Genomic DNA, 17240 nt, shown 5'->3' on the forward strand with positions numbered 1-17240 from the left:
ACACAACTGCAACACAAAATATCCCCAGATACGTGTTTACATGAAGAAATAAAAGAGAAGGTTTACAGACTATGACATATACAATTAAAAAGATGTCATGGGCATAAATGTGATCTGGATTAATAACCCCACTTTAATATCAAATTTTAAGTTTCTACCATCCTCCAATGAAACTGCTGGAATGATTTATAAAAATCATAAATAATGTTTTAAGTGGAACAAGAGCATCATAACTTGTTCTCTGACCTGCTTATGACCCACTCATTTATTTACAATTTTTTTAAACAATAACACCAATAAAATTTACTGTGAAAAAACACTAAACCTTGAGAAATTTTTATATATAAGAAACAAATCTCTATAATGTAAATGAACTGACAGCATTACCTTTAGGTGCTTCTACTGATTATGACTGAAATTATGCTCAGTGCTATATTTCAAAGACAATAATTAAGATCCATGAGAAAACCTGCATATATCTTATAGCTGTCAATCTGAATGGTGAAAAACAGAGAGAGAAATATAAATTATCCCAAAGACCTTTCTCCTAGAAAGTCATAGCCATTACAGCACTGTCACTTCAGCCTACAAAGAACCCTTCAGCTGAAGAAATTAAGAACAGGAGCAGTGAGAAGCACAGGCAGAATAATTTATTTCCTGTGCTTTTGTTTAATCATGGAAGATTCACTGCCAGTTTCTGTTACTCCTCTTCTCTCAGTTTTTTCAATGGCACCTCCTTCTGCAAGAAAAGAGGTGTATGAAGAAATAAATCTGAGGTGCTGATTCACCTGCATTTATTTCTGCCAAGGATAAATGCAAAAAGCTTTGAGAATATTGAAAATGAGGATTGAATCACAAGGGAAGATGATAGGGTAGTTTCATGCTGGTAGAAAAGGATGTGACAAAAACAGAATATGTACAGAGAGATAAATAATTTGGGGCAAGGGTCCTCAGAAATGCATGTTGCTTGTAAAGCTGACTGTAACTAGGAAATTTTCTGAGCTAAGCATACAACGCATGTATCAGCAATGAGGGCTGAAAAGACACTTACATTTTTCTCCACATTGCAGCATTCCTTGTGCTCCTCTCTCATCTAAGAATTAAGTCCAGGCTGGTACCAGAGTCATTATTTCTCATCTACCAAGTAACAGTCTCTAAATATGTACAGGGACAGCACTCCTATGCAGTGACAAGTTCTCACATCTCCACTGTTGAAAGATGATTCCTCCTATACACTTGATCCCCAGAGAGCTTGCCTTTGTATAGATGTTAGATGTTTCAGTAGTACTTCAAAAGAGTAGTCTGACATTAGCAGAAGTGTCACATTGTGGCAGAGCTATTTTTGCACTACCTACACTAGGACTGTCTCCTGGCATCAGCAGGAGATCTGACAAAGAGCTGCTGAACATGACTTTATTAGGGTAAAATAATAAAAAAAAAGTATATTAGGGTAAAGTGATACAGGAAAGATTTGGTGCACTGTACAAAAAATCCCTATTAGGAGCTCTTTAAGAACTAAAATTCTAAAAGAAATTATTTAAAACATCATGCAAATATGTAGGGTAAAAAACGTAGATAAGAGTAACACAAATAAGCACAGTTTAAGTAAGAATGACTAAGGTACAAGAAAAGTTGCTAAAGTCATGAAACAAGTACCAGAAGAACAAAATGTAAAAATGTGTGGAAGTAAAACATGAATAATGGTAAGTATTGCTTAAAAACCTCATAATAGCTCAGGTAAGGATGCTGACATTATGCCAACAGTGTTAGCAAAAAAGTCCATTTTGACCATGTATCTAGTAATTAATTTCCATACTGAGATGATGGTGTGGGACAGAATAGGAAATCAATAGTTTAACTATTTGGAGAAGCAACTGAACTTTGAGTCAGCAAGTACTCATTAAAATAACCCATAACCAGATAAGGAACTCTCTGAAATAATTTCTGAATGAGTAGTGATTATCTTTGGTCCTGGAGAATGGGGAGACACTCTACAGGAGTGGAGAAGTGCAGAGACAGGAAGAAGCTCTGAAGGAATGACAGATACATTCCCCAATGTCAGTGTCAGAGGTATGATAAGAAAAGAATCATTTTTTGAAATTATAAGACTAAGGTAACCAAAAGGATTCCAAATGGACTTTCAAGAAGCTGGATTCAAAGGCCTGTCCTAAGCACTGTGGAGGGTGGTGTGTGTTTTCTGTCTGCTCAGAGGCAGAGAGCTGTCCAGCCTTCTGCTGTACTCCAGCCTCTCAATCACTGTCTTAAAAATAGTTTGCAACAAAAGGGATTCTCACTGACTACTGCATCTCCTCTTCTGATGATCAATAATTAAATAAATGCTCTGGCCTGACCTTTCCAGTTGTACCACAGGCTGCATGCCTGACAAAACCTGGAAAGCCACTGTCCAAGCAAAAAAGTTTACATTCTTCTCATATGAACTTATATGAGTTTGCTTAGTAACTCACTAAGAACACAAAACATGAACATTCATCATGACTGTTGTTTCTCAGGCCCTTCCTGGGAACTGCCAGCTATATGAACACCAGATGCACTACTTTGTTGACAGAGTTCACTAGTAATAGATAGTGGAGAAGACTAAGAAAGTCCTCAGTTCATAATAAAATATTGCTGCTGACAGGCCACAGCACAGTGAAGATACTGTGTCAGGACACATAATTACTGCACATAGTCCTTTGGAAAAAACTGACTAGCACCCTATGACTAACAAAAGCTGCCTGCATTTATTTTTATTCTTATTCACTTATATCATTGGAATGGCTTTTATTCAGTGAATTTCTCTAGAAAGAAAAAAAAAAGGCTTAGTAACTATGAATTGGAATTTCTCTAGAAATATTACCATACATTTTCTTAGAATTATTACATAATAATACCCTGTACATTATGTGAGTCACTAAATAGTATTTAAAAAGAACACGTCATAAGCAAAAAGGTCTGATTTTGACAAAGAGATTGCTTAAGGAATTGAATATTTTAAAAGAATTAATGGAATAAATGAACTATTATGATCAAATGTGATTCATGTAGCTTTTGAAGAATAGGAAAACAAATTAAATTTTATGTCTGTTTTAACCAACAGACTTAAAGATTTATGTTGAAATTTAATACAAATTCTTCACAATATAATCTGGAGACCTAAGCAACAGCTCATTTAGAGTACAAAGCACAAATACAAGTCAGGCTACTAAATCATAATTTATGAAAGAAGTTAACAGACTATGCACATGTAGACAAAGAAAAGATTAAAACCTGCACAGGCAATTTTTTCAGGGACAGCTGTGCTATGGCATTTTCATCACTGAATTTTATCATTTCATGAAGACAAATATACTTTCAAAATTGTACATTATTGAGTTCCCTATTTAACTTCATAGTTAATTCCATATTTATCAATGTTTTTAGCTGCTCTTTGATGGAATAATAGATGTGCTGTCCAAATAGTTATTTTCTGTTTCTCTGGGGATTAGTTAATACTTCTGCTTGCAAAGGCAATTTTTACTTATTAATTTACAGGAGTAACTTAAAATAGCATAAGCATCTTTATACTTCTAGGAAGTGAGATGGAATAATGTGTCCTTAAATAAATCAACTCTTAGACAACTTAGAGATGTAAAATTACTGTCTCCAGTAAGTCTCAGTAAATCATTCTTCACTAGCTACAGAATTTTCACATGCTTGTTTCAAAATAAACAAATCTGACAAAGAGCTGCTGAACATGACTTTATTAAGGTAAAATAAAAAAAATAAGCAACAAATGCTAATTTCAAGCACAGTTTAACTACAAAAATGTGAAAATGAAATATTTCGTCACATCTAAAGGTCTGTGAAATGACCAGTACTGATACATATTTTGACCTAAAAATCTTTAAAATGATAAATGTAATCTGATTTTCTATGGGTTTCTGTTCTATGCTAACACTGCAAGCCTTGAAAACTTCTTGATGCTTTTGATCAGGCAACCTCTCCCTGTTTTGTCCTTTCTCCTTTTCCTCCCCATACACAAGCATTTTATATATTGTACTTAAAGGTGAATTGTTTTTTACCCTTTGAAAACTAGAAATAACTTTACAATAGCATAAACAAGAAAATATGCAGAAAGTAACATACATTTTGAAGTGTCAAATCACTGATGTTAGTAGACATTGCTCTCAGCCAGTCAGCACTCTCCTGGGCTGTATAAAACTGAAGTATCCCAGTACTAACTCCATCGAGTGCCAGCACTTCAAATGCATTAGATCTGCAGTAAGAAGAAATATATCCGTAAAGGAAGATATGTCAGTTTTCTGAAACTGCCCAATATTTATCAGTGTTCAAGTGATTTTTATGCCTTTTGACAAGTTTTTGACTGTTTTATTTACCAATCAATAGAAAGGCAACAAAACCAAGGATAATAGGGCAGCACCAAGAGTAACAGATACAAGTTCTTTCTCTTACGTACCAATATACACATGTGCTGATGATCATTTACTTCCCCTGGGTATACATATTATGTTCATATTTATTGAACTTAGGGTAGTGTGTTCAGGAAATATGCATTGGGCCTTTTTGAAAAAAAAAATAGTGTTTTTTTAAACCAAAATGCCAATTTTATTTATTGCATTTTGGCTTCATTTACTAGGAATGTATAAAGACTCAAAGCACTGTCTTCCCTAGCTTCCATTTCTTGGATTCCTAAACCTTTTTTATGTAGCATTCAAAGCAATGCTTACTTCAAGCACTTTTATGTCATAGGAATTTGAAAAACATTCTTAGAAGCTTTTTCAAAAATTTTCCCTAAACAGTCTTCTCAAAACAGCATTGACTCAGGCTAATGTGCAACTGCATTTTGTTAACTTTTAATGCAACTTTTATGTGTTTATAGCAACTTTATTCTGCAAATACCAATGCTTTCCTTCCCTCACTATCTGCAGTAAGTAAGGCACTGCATATGTACCTTTGAAATCCCCTACATCTGAATGCTGGTGGGATATGCTTTTTTAACTCTTAAAATTTTCCTATAGGAACCACAAAAGCTCATTAAGTAGTGGCATGAAAGTACACTGGTCTAAATTTAAAAAAAGTGACATACAATAGTTGCAATAACTAAACTTCAGAAAGATAACCAGATTATTTAAATGCCTATGATTGCCAAAAGAGGTAGATTTTAGTTATACACTACTGTGAAAGACAATTATAATTAGGTAAATGATTTTGCATATGTTTGTTTTGTGTATAATATGGAGAATATCACCACTGCCTTCTACATTTGTAAATTAGATATTTATACTTATATGCTATATTGACCCATTTCTGGTACCAACCTCGAAGAAAGCTAGCTACTGAATCAGAATACTGCTCTATGAAGTTGCTGAGAGTCCTGGGGATCTCTGATATGAGGTAAAATCCTCTACTGCTTAATTGATGATCTATGTCAACATTCAAAATGACACCTAGTGGTTAATGTGCAGTTATTCATTCCACGACACTTAGGGAAGAAGTTATTAACCTAACCTTTGTCATTTGTAGGGAGTTTGATGGTGAACATGAATACTGAACTCTATATACTTTCTAGAAAAGGACTACCCATTATACACAATATAAATAAGACAATGTATCTGAATAGATATATGTGAGATGCTTTGCTTTTAAAGGAGTTGTAAAGCATTCTATCTGCTGGTTGCAAAAATTAACATGCTTGGCCTGAAGACTTAGATATGTATCAGCCAATTGTCCATTTTTCTTTCATGATTGAATAATCATGGGAACTACTAAAACTTGATGTATGTGGCACAATTCTGTGTCACTTTTATTCCAGTAATCTCTTTCACCTCTTCAGAAAGAAAGAAAAGATTTTTAAAAAATCCTTTTATTGCCTTCAAGTAAACTGAGCAAAATAATCACCTCCCAAACATATTGTTCATTTTTCCTAAGGTTCTGACAAAGATCCCAACAGTGCTGTAATAAAATGACTTATGGTATGATCTCCTCAGCATCCCACTGAGACAGTAAGAATCTGTAAGCCATTATGCATTGATACACACTGGTGCCTGCAAACAGACTTAATGTAATGCTGTGAGGAGCAGCCCTTCACAATGCCCAGCTTAGGTATCCCATTCAAATATCAAAGCTAAGATGTTAGGATCCTTACACAGCAAGAGGGCTGTCCAGAGCATTTAAGAGAGCCAAGCAATAGGATGTGCTCTCCATGGAACCACAGGGTGTCTAGATACTAACTCAGCTTCTGCAGACACACAAAGACCTGAATGCCTTATCCCAGGGGCACAAAGTTACCTAAGTGGCTGATGAAAGATCACAGAGGGGAACTCCTCAGTTAACAATTGAGGCAACCAAAATAGGCCAACAAAATTTTAAAAAACAACTTTTATTATAAAAATTACCAAATATTTTATCATTTGAAACGGGGTGCTGGTGATAGGGTGGATTACACTAAAATTCCTGTTGTTCTTTATCCTTTTTAAAATATGGTGATCAATTACAGACAGTTAATAATATTCAATATTCATCTAGAGAACACTTCACTAACATGATATTTGCACAGAATCAAATAGGGTGTGAGGGATCATGCAAGTCCTCTAGTCCAGCCTCCTCACTAACTTGCTTAAAATACAAATCTTTTCCATAGGAACAACAAAACTGGACACAGAGGGAGCTACCTCAGGTGTGGCCTCAGGAATGCAAGTAGATGAGAACAGATGATAACAACCATTTCCCTTGACTATGTTATTGCTAACACAGCCCCTTACATGGGACTTCATCACTGAACCTGTGCCTAGCTGGCTACTGCTCAGTGGGGAGTCTGCCAAGGTCCCCAAGCCCTGCTGCAGAGCGTGTTCCCTTGCTCCAGCACACTGACTCCAGGACATTCTTTATCCAGGGCTCAGGCTGGTTCAAGGCTTCTGATGAGCCAGTGGTGGTCACATTGCCTGGCACACAAGACTGAGACCTTTGGGGCTCTGCTGTCCCCACTGTGCTGCCTTGACAGGAATGTGGTTTTATCAGAAAGCAGTTCAGTGTAAATGACACAGGATAAAAAACAGCCAGTGCTTTTCAAAGTTTACATATGCCAGTCATGGTAGTAACACAGTGGTTTTGCCCTGAATCTTAATCAACTTTACTTTATTTTTTGCTTTCAGTTACAAAAGTTTCTCTCTGAAGATCCCATAATATATTGATATTGTTCCATGTACCACACTGTGTTCTAAAAAGCATAGTGTGCAGAAGGCTACAAGTGAAAACAAATATCCAAACTAAAATAAAAGCTTAACAAAATAAATCCTAAGGCTTTTATTTTAAGTGAAACAATCAAAGAAAGCTCCAAGATGGCACTGGAACTCACAAGAAAATAAATCCTACAGGCTTAAGTGACATGCATTTCTCTCTGCCATTTCCTCAAAACAGAGAAAAGAAAAAAAGACACAACAAAGCACCTACTTCTGTTAGCTGTCAAGGAGGAGCTTTCCATTTAATACCAAATAATAAGTTTGAAAGGTTTCAAGATGCTATAAAGTTTCTGTAGGGTTTTTATTTTCTTTGTTGGTTTGTATTTCTTTTTTCCCTGAGGCCCTAAGATGATTTTAAAACACAGACAGAGGAAATTTCTACATCTTCTATTACTGAAGTTATGCTACTGACTACTGTAACTAGAGCAAGAAATTAATATTTGCATTTCCTAAATACTAGAAATTTGTGTTGCACTGCCATAACATTTCTTACTTTGAGTTTTCTCTCCCTATCTGTAAATTTGTTTCCTTCAAGCATTTCTGCTAAGGAGCATGAGTCACTATTTTCAATACTCAGTCTTTCTATCTCACTTTCATGGTGAAAGTATGAATAGATCTGCATTCCTGGTCTCTTATGGAGTTTGTTTATGGCATTAATTTCTTGTAATAAAATAAACTATATCTTTGTGAGCATGGCAGTCAGAATAACAGATGAGCATTTGCACACTTTAGGTTTTCTTCTTGAAATTGATAAATTTAAACAAGTACTATTGATTGATATTAGTAAGGAAATTTTTCCATATAAGCAGTTTGCTACTATAGAGGCGTTAAATCCAAAGACTTTTCTTAGATAAAAAGTATTTTCAGTGCCAGCTGAAATGGAAAGAGCTGAACTTTTCTTTTACTGGAGGCTAAGAATTCCAGCAAAGCATATATTTTTATTTTTTAGTATCTGTGGCATGTGAAACCATCTCTCTTAGACTTATATAGGTATTTTATAATATAGATATTTCTACAAAAATCTAGATGTAGGCTTGACTGCAGCTTTTTTATCTTTACTACCATGCTGATACAGACAGATGGATTTAATCAGCTTTGCACATTCCCAGGTCCTGAATCAGTACTCCCTCCTGTTTGTAAAATTTTTTTTATGTTTGAGTTAGTTTTTGTTGCTTTTGTTACAACATTGTATTGTGGCTTGTTTATAATACTACACAGCCCTCTTGCTAGAATATCTACTTAGACTGAAGTTTTAAGGACTACGGGTAGATCTGAGTAGAAATTCTCCAAAAGGAAGAATCTGAATTACTTAATCTCTTTGAAATGTCATGTTAGAAGTAATGGGATTTTGTATTGTAAATGTCACAGAACCTCGTACCTTACAAAATGTTCAAATGTGAGCATATAACTGGACTATCAACAGAAATCACATAGCTCAGAAGATATCAAAACATAAGCTTGATTGCACTTTATGTTTGTGGTTTTGGGGGGAACGTTTTGATTCCAGTATTGTAACTTTTATTTTCATTACACTTATAGCAACCAAATAACATAACTGAAGGAACACAGACATTTATGCTTCTACAGATATTTTCTAACTGATGTGTCAGAAAACTGTGAGAAAGTTCATTCAGTTGTGTAACTCAGTGAGATTGTGCTTAATTTCAAGATTTTTTTAAAATGGTTTATTCAATTTCTTAGTTTTCAACTTATTTATCTAATTAAAGGCATTTTGTTAACTTACTGAAATGATAAATGGAAAATATCATTCTTCAGAAAAAATCTGTTAAGAAACCAGTGAACACATAAAAAAATTAAAAATACACAATACTTTGGAGTAATTGCAATGGTCAGAATACCATGACATAAAAATAACACTAAATCTAATTAGGTTGCTTTGTAATTGACATCACAGCTACATGGGCTCATAGCTACTGGGGGTGAATTACTTTCATTCCACTCACTATTTCAGTCTCCCATATTCGAAATAAGCATGTTTTCTTCAGTCTCTACTCATAATATTCAAGATGTTATAGGCATTGTACCTTTACTCAAAGTTCCTGCCAATACACTGTATAAAATTATTATACAATACTACCAGTATCAGCTGTAAGGACTAAAAATAGTAATATCTGCATTTCCCCAAATTACAATTCCATAGCAAAAAAAGACTACAGTGCATGAACTGTGTTCCTCAGCTTCTAAAAAACTACCTATCTTTACTTTTCTATCTTAAAAAAGAAAACCCCCCCAAACTAGAATATGAACCACAAATTCCTTTGGGTGAGAAAAAATTACTGATATTATTTCTCTGTTAAGCTTACATCACATTTATTGACCAATTCAATCCTCAACAGTCAAAAAATGTTCCCATTGCCAACTAGCAATTAAGAGTATTCACAGCAATAGCATTCTCACTACCTTTATATTGCCTTACTTCTTACAGAGAAAAATTACATTGATGGATTAGTGAGAAGTCCAGAATAATAGAAGCAGTAGTGCTATATAATAAAGGCAAATGAATAAAAAAGTTATTGAATTTCTAACTAATCAAAAAGACTAATTAGCATGCTACATATATAAATATCTTCAGACCGACTCCAACCATATCAAGAATTTGAAATACACTAATTCAAGCTGATTTTGTAATTGATACAAAGTTTAATCTTCCATTGAGAACAGGAATGACATCTTCTATGTTTCATATCTTTCCTTAAAATATTCAGAGGAAATTTTGTTTGCTTTTGTTTTGTGATATTGATAAACATATTTCACAGGCCCAGTGTGCAGTATTTTCAGCCATTCCTTTATATGGAAGGAGAATATCTATCCCATTCTCTCTTGTTTCTGTTAATACATATGGTGTTAACAGAATTTAAAATATATGAAAAAATATTCCTTTGTCATTAAGTCACAGTCTAAAGACTTCCTGTGAAACATACAATAAAAAGTCAAGTGAAATGAAAAGCCAGAGGCAAGTTGCCTTTCTTTTCACATGAACAACAAATAAGAATCAAACAGATAGATGTGATCTTGGCCATCTCATGACACAAGAATATGCTGAAAGTATGCCTTTTTTTTGGGCAAAGCTACTGGAAAACTCAACTGAAGTACAGAAGAATTTAAACTGCACAGTTTATCCACAAAGGAAATAATATAGCCTAAGAACATGTAGGATACACACAAGTTATGACAGACTCATGGACTCATGTAGTACAGGAAAAACAAACATGCTGTCAACCCATGTATGAAAATAGGCTCCAAATAAATATGGTAAAATTAGGAAATCAGTCAGAAGGATCTGTGATCCATTCAGGGGAATGAATTCAGGCTCACTCCAATGGCTTTAGACTGATGGCTGCAATGTAAAAGGGAACAAAGACAGGCAGATGTGGTTGAAAGCCGGATTTTTATCTAGAATGATCAGAGGTTTTATTTCATGCAAAGCAAGTATTTAATTTTAGAGAGTAATTACAGAAGACATATGTTGGACACTATACATATATGAACATGGGGAAATGCAAAAAGAGGATACGAGTTGGGTAATAGTAAAAATACATACATGCATTTCACAGTACAGAATAAGAGCAGTCTGGTGTCCCTCAGGCACAGAAATCCCACTTTTAGTAAGAATATGGGAAATGCCTCATCCACAGTTAACCTCAAGGCAATATCCCTTTAATGCTCATATAGCTGATTTGTTGGTTCACCAAAACAAGCAAGGAGCACTTACTCTAGAAGTAAAGTATTATGGGATGGCAGTAGGCTTTATGGCACTATTTCATATTCCTTCAGAGTGTATACAACAATAATAAAACTCCCACTAATAATAGTAGAGTGGAATATATACTAAATATATATGGGAGCGAGATACATCACAAGAGAATATATCTCTCCAAGACTAAAACTGAAAGCACTAAGTTTCTCAAATCTTACACAAAAAACATATCTGTGATGGGTTGATCTCAGGCCAGCAGCCAAGCATCCACACTGCCATTCACTCCCCCAGCCCTCTCCAGAGGCATAGCAGAGAGGATTTGAAGAAGAAAAAAACTCATAAACTGAAATAAAGGAAGTTTAATAAACAAACAGAAGAGGGAAAACCACCAACTAACTAAATTACAACAAAACAAGTGATGCAAATGCAACCACTCACTGTCTCTCACAAGCAGAATGATGTCCTGTCAGTCTCCACGAAATGTCTCACTTCCCCCACGCCCTCTCTGCTCAGTTTTTATTGCTGAATAAAGATGCTGCACAGCATGGAATATTCCTTTGTCAGTTTGGTTCACTGGTCCTGCTTGTGCCTCCTCTTAAGTTCTTGCCTACCCTGGGCCTATTTACTGTGTAGGACAGACCAAGAAAAAGAGAAAGCCTTGATGGTGTGCAAGCCCTGGTCAGCAACAGCCACTATACTGGTGTGTTATTAATATTGCTTTAGTCACAAATCAAAACACAGCACCATATGGACTACTATAAAGAAGATGAGCTCCATCTCAGCCAGACCCAGTACAAAGCTGGAGCCATTTTACTTCAAAGAATTCTCAAAATTCACACGCCACTCTTCTGGGAACTGGAATCCCTTGGGATTTCTCCATCTAATGTGTAAAGTACACAGCACAGGAATGAAAGCACTTCAAACTGTCAGGGTGGTAACTGAAGTCAGAGGTTTAAATGTTCTGTCCTCTTCAATTTATCCTTCAGATTCTAGAACATAAGTTAAGGTCTAAATGTGAACACTGAGATTTTTTTACTTAATTCACTGAATGTCTAAGCCTTGAATGGTTGGAGGTCTGTGATAGGGTGGACAATACTGGACAGCATGAACTTGTTAGTTGAAGTAGAGAGGAAGAAAGTGGTGGAGAAGTGATGAGACACTAAGTTGAAGAGAATTAAGAGTTAAAAGAAAGTCTGTGGAAGAAGCTAAAACTTTTCTGGACAATTTATTATTCACCTGTGATGCTTTAACACAAAGTCTGGGAGAGGAGCTGCCAACTGCCTTAGAAGATGAATTGCTGTAAGTTAAAGCAGCATATCTGTCCTACTAGAAAAATAATGCTTTTCAGGTCATTTTGAGGAAAGAGGTAAAAAATATGGCATAAGTCAATAAAGGTTTTCACATGAATTTCTGGTACCTCCTCATAGCAGGTGACCTGTATATTGATTCTTCAATAGAGATTCCAAGTATCTCCTTAATATGTATTAAAGGCAAATAAAAATAGGACAACCCATAAAGACCATGGAAAATAATGACAGCGAATGAACTCCTGTTCTGATACATATGGAGAACTATGGACTGCTTGGCCTACAACTACTGGTAGATTTGAGACAGTTGTACCATAGAATGGTTTGCAGAAAAAGCTTATGTATTCTGCAATGTGTAAAACTTTCTCAAGCATATTATTTATTGAAGCTTTATTAAACTTCACTTCTGCTTTTAGATTTCCTGAAGCCCAGTTAAATAGCCTCTGACATCCTATTCCACAGTTACTTTATGAACCATTAGTTATGTCTCTGAGATGCAAAAAAAATCTATGATCAAAAATACAGTATTTTGTGCCATGTACTTCGCCAAAATCTCATCAATATGACTTTCTTAATGACACTGATAAAAGCATATCTATATGACATGATAGAACAGGCATGATGATTATGCACTGTGTTATCATTTATAATGAAAAAGGAGATTTAATTGACAAATCAGAATTGGGGAATATAGAAGTATCCTATTAGGTATGCTGAAGGAAATCTAGTAGCTTCAAAATTCATTCACATAACACTGGGATTAACTTTTGTGCTAGCTGCTGATGCTAACTGAATTCCCAAGATACAACAGATTATAGAAATGTATTTGTAGGAGCTTTACATTATCTTTGGTAATCACCATGAATACCATTAATCTTAGGAGAAGATGAACTGCATAGCTTTTAATAAGAAGAATTTCATATCTCCACTCAATTCTTATAAAGCCAACAATCCACAGCAAAACACTATGTACAGCTAACTAACCCAGTGCCTCCCCTTTCAGATTACAAACCTTAATTTATCTGTTCCGGTTTTGTACCTCGAGATTCGAGCCATCGACAGAGGAACTGATAAGGTGTCTAGCCAGCGCTTCTCGTATTTTGGTTCATTAGCTATGGGTGAAGAAGGTGATGATGGAGCCTGTGCAGAATAAATGAGAAACAGTAGGAGAGCTTATAATACAATATAGTGAAAAACCCATGAATATGCATCTCTGGCTCTGTTTGTCTCAGAAGTGAATAATCATCACAATAAAAGTATTCAAGAAACTCAGAGTGGGGTAGAGAAATGAACACCCATATGTTACCCATCTTGGTATTTTGCTCTTGGTGCAATTTCAATATTACTTTAACATTAAACACATCTAAATTTTTGTTAATATTAATAAGTGATACTAGAAAGTAAAGAGCTTTCAGTTGTAAGTGCCATGATTTTATTCTAAATGCAGTATAATATACATTTTTAGTTTAAATTAATTTGTTCTGTATAACTCTTCTGCATCCTTCTATCATCAGAGAAAAGGACATAAATAATATCCTAATTAAATACTACACTAGAACATTTATTTGTACATTGTGCTCTTATATAATTTAAGAGTAGATTTAAAATTCTAATTCCTGTGTTATCATACTATAGATGGATGACTTTTGAAATTTTATCTTTGAAGTCTTTCTTCAAACGCCTCTACTGGAAAGGCAAGAGTTGAGCATTTCACTCTTTTATAAAGATACCAGTAAAATTTACACAAAGTTGGCTGAGAAAGATTTACAGACATACACATTTAGGTCAAAATTAGGCATTTGTGCTCTTTCTGAACCAAAATTTTTTATCCTGCACTGAGCGGAGAACTTTCCAGTAGAAATCAGAGTTGAAAGTTAGTTATTTTTATACGAGCTGTAAATAAGCACTGAGTAGCATTTATGAAAGCAAAGAAACCACAGAATGACCCAAATTCAGTTCTGTTCTGCAGGTGTTCAAAAGCCATAAAACTTACACATAATAAAAAGCATTCTGGGAATTGTCTATTTCTTTTTCTTGCTCATAAGGATTTGGGATTTTTTTCCTCCCCTAAAGCCCCTTCTTATAGTCAACAAGGGCTGATCTATTTACTTCTTTAAATAAATCAAAATAGTGAGTTTCAAATTCTAACAGGATGACTGAGACTTAATGACAGAAGTATAATTTCCTAGTAAAAGAAAAATTTGTAATGAAATTTCTGGAGTTATTTTATTAGTATTTATTGGTATCACAATGAAGAATCTGACATATATTACAGAATTCTGCATGAACTAAAATAATTGATAGAACCCCATGCAATCTGAAGTTTGAAAAGGATCAACATAATCTAACATTGTCTGTGTGGAAACCAAAATGTCTAGGAATAAAACAGAAGGTAGCTTGTTGCAGTCAAATATAAATACTTGATTATGATCACTGAATCAAAGAATGAGAAAAAAAAAGAAACAAAAATTCCTGCAACAACATCATCTATTGTTCCCACCCTCTAAACTCTCAAGATGCAAAATACATCTAGACAATTTAAAGATAAAAATATTTTTCTTATGAGCTATTACTTTTACTTCTTTTATCAGGTTATTGAACAACCTGATAAATATTCTGTAATATTCTAGGTAATTTAAGAGCATTTGGCAGCAAAAAAGAAAAAAAGAGTAGGTCACATAGGCAATTTAATATTTCCATTTGAGTCCCTTACACTTCAATCAAATGCTTCAGTAGGGTATCAGCATAAAGAAAAAGTATCTCAATGCAAGAAAAAGCTAGAATTTTAGAAAATGTACATCACAGCTATTCATTAGGTTAATGAACTGAAGGGGAAAATTGGCCAACATCACTTGGTCAAAAAATCTATTAACCCCAAAGCTATGAAACTGCAGCATAGAAATATTCATGTCAAAATGCTGAACTGTTAAAACTGCTGAAAACTCCTAAAGCAAATGGGTCTTCTCCAGACAATTTCAAAGATTTGATATTTGAAAAATACACTAGAAGGAGTAATTTGTTTTTTTCCCACAGTTCCAAACTACTTATATCTGCAGAAACCCTACTACATGATCTGAACATTAATGGCCAAGAAGAGCAAAAGGGTATGAAGGGGTCAAGCTAGTCTAAGTTTCAAATATGTATTTCTTATGAAGCCATACTCTAGTAACCAGTTTATGGTAGAGGATAAAGTTGGAATTACCCCTCTTCTTCTTCTTAAGGACAAAACAGGGAATATGTATGCCTCTAAGACCTTGCATCAAAACAAAATACTATCATAAAACCAGCAGCTCCTTTTGTTCTATTTAACCTATAATCTATGAACAATTCAATCTGAGACTCCTTGTTGATATATTCTCTTCAAAACACATGGATAAAAATAAGAAAATGAGAAGGAAGCAAGTAAAAAAACAAGAGAAAGGGCTGTGGAAGAAGCTCAATATACTGAATGAGAGATAAAAGAACTGCTAAAAAAATGGTAGATAAATGTATAGCAATGGACATGAAGAAAAACAATATTACCTTTTCCTACACTGTAATGGGATATGAACAGGTGATTACAACTCAAAGTTTCGATCTTGAAATTTAGATGTTGAACAGAATTGTTTTTTAACAATTAGATTAACAAAGATTCATTGGTCTGGAAAAGAAACTGCTGAGGGAATTGTATGACTGAGATATGTAAAAAAAATAAATAACAGAGAAAGGGGTTAAGAAACAGTGGTTCACTTGGCATTTTCACATAAGAAGCAGGGGTATTGATTAGCAGTAAGAGACGTAGGATAAAAACAGAGAATGCATGTGTTAGTCTATATAACAAACTGGTTCCGGAAGCATCTATGTCAGAAGTCTCCAGAGGTGCAGGAAATATTCCCTAGAAATAACTGTACATATTTCCTCTGTTCTTGCATTCTCTTGAGGGCATCTTCTGGGAACAAGCTTTTGGCTGGATGTTTCTTTGGTCGGACCCAATGTAGTGAGCTGGCTGACCTTCAAGGCATTCCTCCACCAAACAGCTGCTGCTGCTCATCTTGAAAACTCTTCACATCATTCCTCCAAAGCACTAAAATAGAGCTCATCTCTGTAATCACAGCTTTTATGCTCTCGATCATTTCATACCTTCAGTTTTCTGCTGAGGTCACCAACAATGTTGCCAATTAATGCCAATTTGCTTGTAACACCTGCCCATTAAGAAATGGATTGAACACAAAAACCTTGTTTTTGACAGAACAGTGAGCAAGAATCAAGTTTTAAAGACACATAATCACTACCTACCTGGGACAGCTGTGTACTGCTGACATGGAGGAGGGCCTGACTGAATCCCATTAGCAATCACTGACCTATGAATGACACTGTAGGCAAGTGCTTTAGGCTTTCTTAAGCAATTATATAACTAGTCATTATGGTGCAACCAAAAAGTCTTCCAAGAGGTAGAATAAGTCCAGAAAGTCCACTACTAACAGGGAGATGTAATCAGACATCTCTCTATATTAAGTTTCCACTAAAAGCACAGGAAGGAAAGGAAAAGATCCCAGCTGGCTGGACACTGTCAATTTTTTCCTCTTTTTGTGCCATATAATTTGCAGAGTTTGGAAAACTCAGTTATTTTACCTTTCTTTTAAACTGTCATTGATTTTAAATCTCTGCAAGAAAAATACCATGTCATCAGAAGAAAGTCTTTCTGAACCTTCTTTAGTAATTTAATTTCCAGCTGCTGCTAGGGCCCTACCTTGAAAGCAGCCACAGTGTTATTTTAAGTTGACACAGCTTTTTCATTAAACATGGGCTTCAGGAAGGCTGAAGCTGGGTGAATTTACTTGGAATCAGAAATACTCAGGGTCACATTATTCAGCAAGATTAAGCTTGGCTTTAAATGTATTTTTAATCTCATATTACAGTGTCTGCTTTTGCAGAAAGGCAAATGATGCCCCATCTTTGGAAGTATCCAAGGTCAGGCTGAATGGGACTTTGACCAGC

The 17240-nt window shown here is 35.0% G+C and overlaps 1 protein-coding gene across 1 annotated transcript in view; it reads right to left on the minus strand.

Moving 5' to 3' along the window:
• SNTG2 (syntrophin gamma 2) overlaps positions 1-17240 on the minus strand; it is a 194580-nt gene that overhangs the window by 49638 nt on the left and 127702 nt on the right. The window contains exons 9-10 of the mRNA XM_071448450.1: positions 13276-13403; positions 4126-4255 (exon numbers count right to left, since the gene is read on the minus strand). Of these exons, the coding sequence (XP_071304551.1) occupies positions 4126-4255; positions 13276-13403 (258 nt within the window). The remainder of the gene's footprint in view (positions 1-4125; positions 4256-13275; positions 13404-17240) is intronic.

This window comes from Agelaius tricolor, unplaced genomic scaffold (assembly GCF_023055355.1).
Source record: "Agelaius tricolor isolate 1412-34295 unplaced genomic scaffold, bAgeTri1.0.p SCAF_1, whole genome shotgun sequence".
Taxonomy (NCBI): Eukaryota; Metazoa; Chordata; class Aves; order Passeriformes; family Icteridae; genus Agelaius; species Agelaius tricolor.